Source organism: Harmonia axyridis, chromosome 4, assembly GCF_914767665.1.
Source record: "Harmonia axyridis chromosome 4, icHarAxyr1.1, whole genome shotgun sequence".
Lineage (NCBI taxonomy): Eukaryota > Metazoa > Arthropoda > Insecta > Coleoptera > Coccinellidae > Harmonia > Harmonia axyridis.
The window spans coordinates 22,120,397-22,132,928 of NC_059504.1; the positions used below are offsets into that span (position 1 = coordinate 22,120,397).

General features: G+C 33.8%; 1 protein-coding gene across 1 annotated transcript; it reads left to right on the forward strand.

The window, feature by feature from the left end:
• The first annotated feature begins 6,081 nt into the window (after window positions 1–6,081).
• LOC123677633 lies at window positions 6,082–8,579 on the forward strand. Its single transcript, XM_045614281.1, has 2 exons — window positions 6,082–6,337; window positions 8,112–8,579. The coding sequence occupies exons 1-2, from the start codon at window positions 6,112–6,114 to the stop codon at window positions 8,555–8,557; spliced, it is 672 nt and encodes a 223-aa protein (XP_045470237.1). The 5' UTR covers window positions 6,082–6,111; the 3' UTR covers window positions 8,558–8,579.
• The last annotated feature ends 3,953 nt before the right edge of the window (window positions 8,580–12,532 follow it).

Consider the following 12,532-nt stretch of genomic DNA (forward strand, 5'->3'; position numbering starts at 1 on the left):
CTCAGTTCACTTCTGGTAAGAAGAGGACGACTACTCTATGGGCGGAGTTGGAGCGGGCAACAGCCAATGGAAATCTCGCCGAGTTTTTATTTTCTGAGTCCCCCTGTGTATGTGCTCGTTGTGAATAGGGGCGTTGGGGCCTATGAATGTCGAGTAGGCCGGTATGCTTGGATTTATCTGGTTATTATTATTTTATTGTTCGAGTTTTCGCATCTGTGGATACTGAAAGGAGTACGTCCCACCTATTTGGAGGACGGCGTCAGATCTGAATGTACAAAGAATAGAGATTAATCTGCTTTTCGGCATAATAGAAATGTTAACTCTATGCGAAAATACACAAACCCTCCAGATTTAGGGTGAATGCACTGGTTCTCGACCAGTTAACAGAAACATCGATTTCGAGCACGATTTTTTTCACACATAAACTTATCAAATTTTAATGTTGTTGGTGTTCATCGATTCTTGGGCGAGTTTTAAATGATTTGTCATCTAATTTTAAGCGTTCTTTCCGCATTTAACCTTTGAAATGTGAAAACTTATAGAAAATCTCAATAACCTCGGTTCTCGACCACGCCGCAGAGTTCTCGACCATTTTTGTGTTAGTTTTCGACCACTAATAATAGTGGCCGCTCCACTTAAAAATTTTATAAAAAACTTTAGAGCGAGATGAGTGATTAGTTCTTACTTTCGTACCGTACCATCGACATCACTACCTATCACTCAGATGGGTTTCAGATGAGGTAATCAAGTAAGAAACAATCGGAACGTAAAAAAAAATTATTTTGCAAAAGTTTCCACTTTCTATAAATATTTCAAAATAATAACTCATACAACATTATTTGGTTATTTTGCTCTTAATATCTATTTAGAAACTAATGAGTAAATAAAATATAAAACACCGACCACCAGTGGTCGAGAATTAAGTACAATCAAATTGGTTCTCGACCGCGAATAAATAAAGGGTAGAAATAAGTGTTTCAACGTTAATTCGGTGGTCGCAAACTAATATTCACAAAGTAGACATATAAATGAATCAAGGTATCGAAAAAAAACGAAAATGATCCAACAGAAATATATGAGTTGAAATGAACAATTATTGAAGTAACATATTGGTTCTCGACCACTTTGGTCGAGAAATAAAAGATACAAATTTTCCAATACCAGTTCGCGACCACCGAATATTAAACAAAAAAATATACATTTATTTGCTTTTTGATTGAAATACACTCGAAAATATATCTTATAGTTGATATGGAACAAAATATACACACATAATTCATTTAAAATAAGAAATAATTACTATTTTCTGGTCATATATCACAAAGCACTTTTCTAAGAGAGGACGAGAAAGAACCCTTTTCTATGATAGACGATTATAAACTAATTTTTAGCGCGAAAACTCTGACCTATACCACTACTATGCAAACTATCTTGGAAGGGTAGAATGGTCGAGAACACGTACCGCGAAAATATTTTGCACTACATGATATATTTTTATTATTATTTCATCTCAAATCACGGAATGGTCGAGAACCAGTGCCGGTCGGCTAACCAGTGCATTTACCCTATATCGAATTACTTTTATTATAGGGTATGGTGACACATTTCTGATGATGAAAAAATTTGGGACAAACACAGAGTGAAAACAGATCTCTTGAGCGTTTTTTTTTGCTTTTTTACTGTATCTTAGTATAGGTACTTAGCGATTAGATTTCAAATTATATGATCAATGAATATGAAAAGTTCTAAATGAAAAATTTCAAACAATTTTCACGGTAAAACGATATCACAAAATAAGAAATACTTGCTAGGGAGGTTTTTTTAACTGTACTAAGGAGTGAGTATACACCATGGGAGAATTTTGGAAAAATGGTAGATTTAAGATTAGACACAAAGGAAAAAAATTCATGATGTTTTCCGTTTGTATTCAGAGAGCGAAGCTCAAGGAAACTACAAAACACTCAGAAAACAAGCATTCCTGAGTCTATCTCTTCTGCGTTAGCCTTTTACTGATTCATCTCAGTGTAGGTAATTCACCTCTGATGAAATAATGATTTCTGATCTAGCTGGTGGCAATATGCTAATAAAAATGTTTTGTGTAACTATTAATTCAACATTCTCTATGCCAGTCAATATCTGACGCACTTTCTAGGTCACTTTCTTCGGTCTCTTGTGTTTTCTCGGGGCTTTTCATCGTAGCCGCGAGCCTTCCTTAAAGGAGGTTTGCGTGATTTTTCGCTTTAATGAAGGTTTAGAGTATATAAAATGATCATCTAGGAATGCTGAAGTATACGAACTATTTTTTTTTCACTACCCAACTGTGCTTGTAACAAGGATTTCAATTGAAATAATCTAAAAATAAATAAATTGTCCATAGGTAAAGGGTGTTTTTTTCGAGGTATATAACTTTAAGTTGACATTACTGTTCAAGATGGCGACCGATTTAACAGCTGTCAAGTGATTTTTTCTCAGTTTGGTTTGGCAATTCATCATGAATAGACTCACGCCTAAACAACGCTTGTAAATAGTACAATTTTATTTCGAAAATAATAGTTCTGTGCGGAATACGTATCGCGCACTACGTCCATTAGCGATGAAGCGCACTGGTTGAATGGCTACGTTAACAAACAAAACTGCCGTATTTGAAGTGAAGCTAATCCTCAAGTGTATGTCGAAACACCGTTACATCCAGAAAAACTGAATGTTTGGTGCGCTTTATGGGCTGGTGGAATCATTGGTCCGTACTTCTTCAAAAACGATGATGGACAGAACGTTACAGTCAATGGTGATCGGTATAGAGCCATGATTACGAACTTTTTCATTCCTGAATTGAACAACCATGATGTCCAGGAGCTGTGGTTTCAACAACACGGCACAACATGTCACACAGCTCGTGCCACAATCGATTTATTGAAAGACAAGTTTGGTGACCGCCTAATTTCACGTTTTGGACCTGTGAATTGGCCTCCAAAATCTTGTGATTTAACACCGCTAGACTACTTTCTGTGGGGCTATGCCAAGTCATTGGTTTATGCGGATAAGCCACAAACCCGCGACCATTTGGAAAACAACATTCGCCGTGTTATTGCCGATATACGGCCACAAAAAAAAAAAAGTCATCGAAAATTGGACGTCCAGATTGGACTACATCCAAGCCAGCTGTGGGGGTCATATGCCAGAAATCATATTTAAAATGTAATGCCACAAGATTATATAAATAAAATTCATGTCAATCGAATAATCCATCGTTGTTTTATTGCAATTTAAAGTTCTATAGCTCTAAAAAAAACACCCTTTATAACATTTTGAATTTATGAACACAAAAGTCTTGATGGCATTCAACACTAAATTCGGATACCATGACGACAGATAACTACAGGGTGATTAACCGGGATTAACTTTTAGAAGTTTATGAAAAACTAATCATAATTTTGAGCTAGAAATTTGCATTGTTGTCTTGATATTGATGATGGACTATATGTTAGATAGTTATTTGGGCTGCTTCCATCATCTGTGCGGTTGGATGTTTCCGACGTTTCGGCAAGCATTCGCCTGCCGTCCTCAGGGTGGTGGTCCTGAGAAGGACCGAGACAGACCAAGTTTGGCAAACGTTTCTTCTCAGAACCACCCAATCGGTCCTTCTCAGGACCACCACCCTGAGGACGGCAGGCGAATGCTTGCCGAAACGTCGGAAACATCCAACCGCACAGATGATGGAAACAGCCCAAATAACTATCTAACATAGAAATTTGCATATTGGGGTTTGAGACAATGATCTTCCTCCCTAAAATATTTTCAGATCACTACAACTTCCGGTTATACCGCAAACAGACTACTAATTCCTCATTTCAAAAGGCATACCCAGTATATTATTAATAATGAAAATATGGTTTATTCTGTAAGCTACAGGGTATAAACCATAGACTTATTATCCTAATGATATCCTTTTGATACGTCTATGGTATAAACATATAATCACAGAAGCGTGAGCCTGTACGTGACTTCTAAATAAACAAAATATAATACAGTAGCCGGTATTCAAATAATTTCACAAATCAAAATCAATTTTCTTGCATCATTAGATAGCTTTTTTGACAACAATTTCGGTAATATGCCATACCTGGGAAAAAAACTCAACAGTTCATGAGTTAATAGTATGAAAAAAATGGTGGCGATAAGGACTCACATTTCTTTTTAATTTTTCGGCAGAAAAAGCTTTTTTCGAAAGAGTATGTTTTTTTTTCAATTCTACAAATACGTAGTATTATAAGTCTGTTTGCTGTTTGGGCCGAAAATGTACAGGGTGTTCATAAGGAGATCATTAACTTCGACAACTCAAATTCATCAAAACTCGAGATTTTCAAAGGAGGACCTATATTTTTTATTATTTCAGTCGATTCTACGTACAAAATAGAGGGGGTTACTTAAGCAAACCCTATACCTAAAATGAATACTTCAAAAGTTATCGAGGAAGAACCATAAATGAGGATAAACCGCAATTCCTGTGACTTCCGGAAAACACAGAAAGAAACTAAAATTCGATGTTCCCATAACTAAATTTGAAATTTCAAGAATTGTACTGAATTATTAGAAATTAAAAATTGTATTGGTTTATGGATTTCTCTACAATACCAACGAAAAATTAATTATAATTGAATCTCATTAACTCATGAACCGTTGAGTTTTTATCGAAGGTATGACATATTGCCGAAATTGTGGTCAAGAAAGCTTTCCAATGATGCAATAATATACTGGGTGTGTCATTTGAAATAAGGAAGTAGTAGTCTGTTCCCGGTATAACCGGAAGTTGTAGAGATCTGAAAATATTTTAGGGAGAAAGATCATTGTCTCAAACCCAAATATGCAAATTTTCAGCTCGAAATTATGATTAGTTTTTCATAAACGTCTAATAGACCATCCCGGTGAATCACCCTGTATAATGGTGGCCATACGTACTGAATTCGTGAAAATCGAAAATTGTGATCACATTTTTTCAAAGTTTTTTAAATATATATTACAAAAATGTGTAATGAAACTATTGAATGAGCTGATACAAAAACAAATGGAGAAATGATAAAAATCTGCATACAATAAATGACCAAGTTTACATATTTATGACATATTTAAAGGCAAAATTAAACATATTGATGCCAACACTGGAACAATTAATCGATTCTCAAGTTCACAATCAATATTCAAAATAATATAGATATAAGCCGCTATCCCAAAGAATATTATTACTTATAGGTGAAAAATCACTTGGCGAAATAAACCAAAAAAATTAGAAGTATTCAATAAAGAAAAAATAGATTACTACTTCAAAAGCTAGGGATAGTATCTACCTAATAACAAAAGTCATACTCATAATTAAATCAAATTACTGTTTCGTATTCGAAATCCGAATCCTGAAATTTTTGTGTTTCTAGATTCGAAATTTATCTTATTTGCGAACGGTTTCCTGGACGGACAAAGAGAATCGAATTCGAGAACAGATTCATGATCAGTAAGTCGAACCTTATCGTTTGAAACCATTGCCGGCTCAAAATTCAAAAGTTACAGACATTGCTATTTTTTGATCAAATGTAGTAAAGTAAACAAACGCCCAAAACTGAGGAGAGTACTGACGTGAAGTCGGGAGCTCTTTAGCGCTCGTTCATTCATGCACCAATTGTGCTCTTGGAGTACCAATCGTTCGTATACAGTTCTGTTAATTTTATGGTCTCAATCGCTATCCTACTATGTGTAGTCTTCATATAACCCACGAAACTGAAGGAATACTTTGGACACCTACTTGAATAGGTCAAGTGCTGAATCCAAGGTGGAGCCTGGGGGGATACTACCCACCCGGAGCATGATCGATACCTCCCCGAAGAAAAAAACTATCTGCCGAAATCGAAACTCTCTCCCTAGATGTTGATATTCCGCCTGGAAGAAAATTTTCTGGATTCAACTCTGTCCACTGAATAGATCTATTTAAAGAGAAAATCACCAGAAAAATATTCTTGTAAATAGAACAATGATTTGTTCTATGTTTGTGATAGCAAGATGCATGAATAATTTATGCTTCTTGGACAAACATCTTTTCTCTATGGCAAATGTCAGTTTAACATCATGAGCAGATATATCCCACAAAGATGTCAACAAATTTTCAGTAATTGTAATATGGTTTGTTTTATCGATGAAGCTCTTCTGTGCCTCAGTTATTTCGCCGTAGCATTTGTCTCTCTAAATTGCCTCAACATTTATGCCAGCTTCGTAGGCACACAATCGAGGAGTTTTGCTTATGGACTCTTCATCATCAATAGTATTTATGGCATAGGAGGAGCAGTTAGTTCAGGTATTTCATTGAACATTTTTGAGGATCAACATGAATCTGATTACTACGCCTTTTTTTGAAGAACTTTTGAAGTGCAGCTTCTATAATCTATACTGGGTGTAACATGAGTGGTTGGCCATAGCCCAGTGGGGAATAGAGTCATTCAGTCCTTCCAGAAAAGTAACTTGTTGTGTATCCTAAACTGTTAGATTCTGAGATACAGGATGACTCATGAAAATTGGCCAAAGTTTCTGATGCCCATAACTTGGGAATGAGCAGTCCGATTTTGTTCAAATTTGTGAGTTTGTTCATTTCCTACAACCCTTCGAAACGTGTCATGTAATATCAATATATTCAGGATAGTACACAGATTATTGAGTATTTTCTTTTATACTTTGAAATCTATGAGTAGCACCCGATATAATTCATGTTTCATGTCCTTTTTTCAAAATACGGTCCTGTTTTCATTTTTTCGTGATCATATTGCTGTAATCAGCTTAGATTTTGTATTGTATGGCTTTAACTTGTCTGCATTCTAAAATCCTCTGCACCTACTTAGTGTTGTAATGCGCTGCATAAAATATTAATCAGAAGTATTTTTTTTTATTAAAATACCTAACTTATTATTATTAGGTACATATGCATGATCAAACTGTGAATTCTTTTGAAATTAGAAATTAAATTTAAAACTGCGAATCTATTTGCTTTACAGCAGAAATAAGTAAGTTAAATCTTTGAGAAAATTCGAATATATTTATTTCAATTCATAAAAGCAGTTGTGGCTTGTGGCACAGGATAGAAGAGCTTGCGAAAATGTAAAAGATAATGTCGATATGATTACAACAGCAATGAATAATCTCTTGCTAAGAAATATGTAGAGATTAAAAGAGTTCATTTTCAAAATTTCTTCTGATACTACTCTTTCAATACTATTTTATGAATTTAAATAAATGTAGGTTCAAATTTTCTCAAAAATTAATTCTTATTAGTTATTGTTACTCCAAAAAAATAGACTCATAGCTCACAGTCTACGTGATGGTTGCGTTATTTTGTTTTGAATTTTTTTTTCAATTTCAAAAGAATTCCCAGTTTGATCATGCCTACTTCTAATCAATATTTTAGGTACGGCACGTGTTTTAACATTCAGTAGCTGCTGAGGGTTTTAGAATGAAGAAAAGTTGAACAGAAAGCAACACAATTCAAAATCTCAGCCTCAAATATTATCACGAGAGAAAAAATTTTATTTTATTATTTTTTTATATATTTTAAAAAAGTTACATAGGTAAAACAGGAATTCTTTCATTTGCTACTCTTTTAAGAATGTTGTGCCATTCAAAGAAAAAATTGAATTCATTACGCTGTTTCACACTTATTTTTCAAGGTAATATCGACACTACACCAAAACATGTGAAAAATATGGATTTCGAAGCAAAAGAAAAAACTCAATAATCTGACTATATTAATTTTACATGGAACGTTTTGAAGAAATGTATGAAGTCAATAAACGCATAAAATCTGAACCAAATCGGACTGCTCACTCACAAATTATGGATTTCAGAAATTTAGGAAAACTTTCATCAATCACCCTGTATCTCCGAAACTAACAGTCCTAGGATTTCTGAAAGACCTGGATGACCTGCATTCACCACTAGGTTATGGCCAACCACTCATGTTACACCCTGTATATCTAAAATAATTTTAGGTGTTTTTGACTGTTCTTTACTATACCTATATTATATCAGAGAAAAAATCCTTGAATATTATTGCTGAGCTTGACACGACCTCTTGTTTTCAGTTACCTCGAGCTTGAATCATGTCCAAGTCATTTTTTACGCCGCCGAAGTGTCTTTCGTCCTACCATTCCTTACAACCGAGATGTGGATTCAGAAGAACCTCTTCCCGAAGCAACAAGAACTCCTCTACGTGCCCTGCATTCTAGGAATACTTCCATTCTTCTCCTTCATCATGCTAGGAGTGATCAGGATCGATCTTATAGAACTATGTTTGGTCTACTGTTGCGTTTGTACTGCTTACGTAGGCTACATCACGAAGGATTACCTTGTGGTAGCTGGAAGTCTCTTGTTTTATCTGGCTTATTGTATGCACTACAGGGGAAAAGTGAAGATATCAAATGTTCTGCTCATCTTATTCACCCTGTGTTCGCTTGGTTCTATCTGTCCTAATTGTGTAGACGAAACAAGGAAAAAAAGTGATTTTCCTTTCAAAGAGTATGGGTTTTAATTTTAATAAAATATCAAAGAAAGAGAAGTTTTCAACGATTTGATCAGTTTTTAGAGCGTGTTATAAAATACCTTAAGTTTTGGAAAAGTAAAATTTTCCAATTTTCGGTAAGGTGAGCTAGGAGCTACCTACTTATGAACATGAAATGTCATCCTCAGAATGATTTGAGCTAGTACGATAGCTAACTCATACTTCTCTCGATTTTTAGACAGATGAAATTGAAAAAAGACAAATATATCTGAACATTTCGTCTGTTATTGCTAACTTCACGTTCCCAAAATATCTAGATAATGAATTAATAATCATAATATATGAATTATGTATTCAAATTTGGAGAAAAACGTAGATATAACTCTCTACTTAGGTAATTCTGTCTATTTCATTGTTACAAGGTTATCGAGTGCAAAAAAAAATTCAGTTAATAGGATAAAACGTGAATAGCTTTTCTAAAATTTTGTAGGCTATTTTACTTCGACTAGGTATAGTTTATTTCTAGAAGTTACAACAATTAGAATCATTAAAGTGCATCCCCTTTTGAGAAAATATTGCACTCCAGAGAAAAGTGTAAAGTCTACATTTTTTAAATGCTCAGTCATTATTCACAAAAAGAATTATAATTTATTAAAACGCAGATAATTTCATGGAGGGTTTCACATAACTTTGATCAAGCGATCTAAATTGCCACGAATAATCTAAAAGTGGTCAACTTTGAAAGCTTATGCAACATTTTTCTTGAAAACTGTGGAAAATACATTGACATCTGCTAAAATTTGAATCGCTCTGTAGAGTATTATCGAAAATTTATAATGCTAGTTTTCTCAATATTTCTATGAATTCTATGATAGATTAAAATATATATGAATTGAACTGATTTGATCGTAATAATATCCAAAATTAAAATTAAGTAGTTAAATATATGATATTATAATTTGAAATTCATAATAATATGATATCTATAAAATACAGTAGAATACCGAAGAAACTTCAAATGGAAGTCAGATGGAACTCAAAAATTATGTAAAAAGAGATTTATACCACGTGGCTTTATCGTGATCTGCCAAAGTTCAAATAATCATCTCTCCACAGCATTTTTGAGATCTCAACTTTTCAGAATGAGTGAAGTAATCCCAAACATTCCTTTGATTCACCTTCCTTTTCTAGCACATGCAAGAATTCAAAATACGTTTTTACGTATTGATTTATAATTTAAAAATTAAACGCATTTTCACCTTTCACAACACCTTTTGACCTTTTTATATAATATTTTCATGCGAAAATTCATAAAAAAAATATGCTCGTTCCTGAAGTTTTATTTATCCTTCAATAGAAATGTATCTAATTTTTCTTTCCATTTCAAAAAATCAATAAATAAGGACTCTCCCCAATGACGAACTCTTTAAAATGAATAATAGTGTAAACCTTATATGAAACGATGCTCTCTAGCGTAAAATAAAGTGAACTAATTTTTGAACTAATCGTTGATCAGGACAGCTTCACACAGGTTCGTTGAAACGATATAGACCCCTCTTTACTTGAAAAAGTTTCGAGTAAGTTAACGAAAGAATCATATTCAGGAAAATTATTTAACGAATTTAGTTCGAATATCATTCCTTTTCAAATTCTCGATCGATTTCAATGACTCAACAGCATATTCCGTCCATACAAAAAATTCCCCCCTGAAAGCCTATTGGCGTTCAAATTGGATACAGGGATCAATGTCCAATGGAAGGGCTCATTTCAAGAGGGGCATTATCCAAACAAATAATAGATTTCGTGCCTCTATCTCTTTGACATATGCTTATTGTGTTGATGTCATAATAAACTGAAAGAACATTCATTAGCATTACAATAAAAACGAGTGGCAACATTGCCTGCTTGTTGGGCTTTTCAGAAAACGCTTTCAAAAGGATCCAGATTATGCAGCAGATATCTTTTTGAACGGTCGTTCTCCTAACAGAGCCATATTTATAATTTTCGAATCTTAAATCGGGATAAGGATTCTACTCAATGATGGCGAATCTGTTTTCAATTTCATTATGTCCGTCCGTAAACACGATAATTCAAGAACGGAGCTTGAAATTTTCTAGGTATATTCTTATCGCGAACATCGCGGTTGAATTTGTTAGTGGGCAAAATCCTTAACTAGGGCTGTTTATTTTCCTGATCATTTTAAAACAGTGCCTCCTGTCAAACTCATCCAGTGGTGTAAATATTGGGTTGCGATTATCCTTTTCTTATTGAAAATCTACACCACTGCATTTCTTTCGAAAAAATTATTTCATTACTGAAATCGACAGATCTTCATTAGAAAAAAGTTCTCTTAAATTATTTCCATAGAATGAACCATTCTCAAGGTGATCGGGTACAAAGCAAAAACTATCCACACACATCTACAAAAATTGATTTTTCAAATTTTCCCATCAGTGATAAATGAAAGTAAAAAAATTTGCGTGGTGTAGGTATTATAACGCTCTCAGATGGCATTAAATAATAATATAATATTACTGAAAAAAAAACTCAAACATTTCTGAAAGACACTCAATCAATCAAAATGTTTGGGAATATTTTCTATTGTTAAGTGTCTGATAAATGTTCAGTTAAATGCCATCTGAGAGCGTTAAAATTATTTTTTGTAGATTTTTGTGGATAGTATCTGCTTTGTACTCGATTATCTCGAAAATGGTGAATTTTATGAAAAAACTTTTTACAATGAAGCTCTTTTGATTTCAGAAATGAAACAATTTTTTCGAAAAAAACAGTGGTGTAGATTTTTAATAAGAAAAGAATCATCGCACCCCTATATCTATGCCATTGGATAATTTTGGTAGGAGTCACTTACCCAATTCGAAACATTACATTATCAACACTTCAATACCTAAAAATTGAAACAATGAATGTAATCATACTAGCGTTATAAGTAAACAACTGATTTTTTCAACTTCAAAACCCTGTATCTTGAGAACGAAGCTTGTCAGGATATAATATGTTAATAGAAATTTTTTCGTGAAAATTGTTATTCTATCTGACGCCAAAGTTAAGGCACTAAAATCTGGACCACCCTGTACAAGCTAAATCCCAAATCGGTCGGATCTAATGAAATCCTTAGATATTGGTAATTTTTTTCCTATATCCTTCTTAAAATTTCTATGGTTCTACGTAAGTGCATGCTTGAACTTTTACATGAAGCCAGATAATGTAATTTTAACTATATCTGCATTTAAATTCTGAACTCCGACGGCTTTGTGATAACCGAAAAATTAGTGTCTTACTTTATATTCTTGAGAGCTAATTTGTGCAAAGAGGATTATAACAATAGATGAATATTCTAAAACCTGATCAATGCAATATTTCATTAACTTCGATCAAATCTGCATTTATCAGGAAAACATCATATCGAACGTCCATATTTACAGAACCCTAATTGGATTGTACTCATCAACTTGTATATAACTGGGACATTCGAGATCTGAACTGAAACTTCCTTGAAAATTTCAAGTTTCTATAACTGCCGTTCGAGATCTTTTCATAAAAGATTAGCCGGAGTCGAACTTTATCGTTTCAGACAATAATCGTCTGAAAATTCGGCAAATAAGATCAGATATTATGACGAAATAATAAAACGATATGTTTAGGTTTAGGCAACGAGCGCTCAAAGTCAAGGATGACAAAATAGCGGATGCGCCTGTTTCAGATTTCTTCAGTTGAATCACTAGGTATTCAAAATATTTTTTTGCGATATTCTGGTTCTCTTCCAGAACAGTGACGTACCCAAGAGAGGGATAAGAAGGATATATTTTTTAAGACCCTTAAGTAAATAAATAATGTCATATTATATCTAATTATCCCTTTGTCGCAAAAAATCTCTTTGTCCAACACTTTGGATTCCATTACTAACCCCTCAACATTTTCACTCAGAAAGATAGATCAATAAGTTTAGTATGTTCTGTCGATTAGTTTCGGGTGGATGACGTGAAA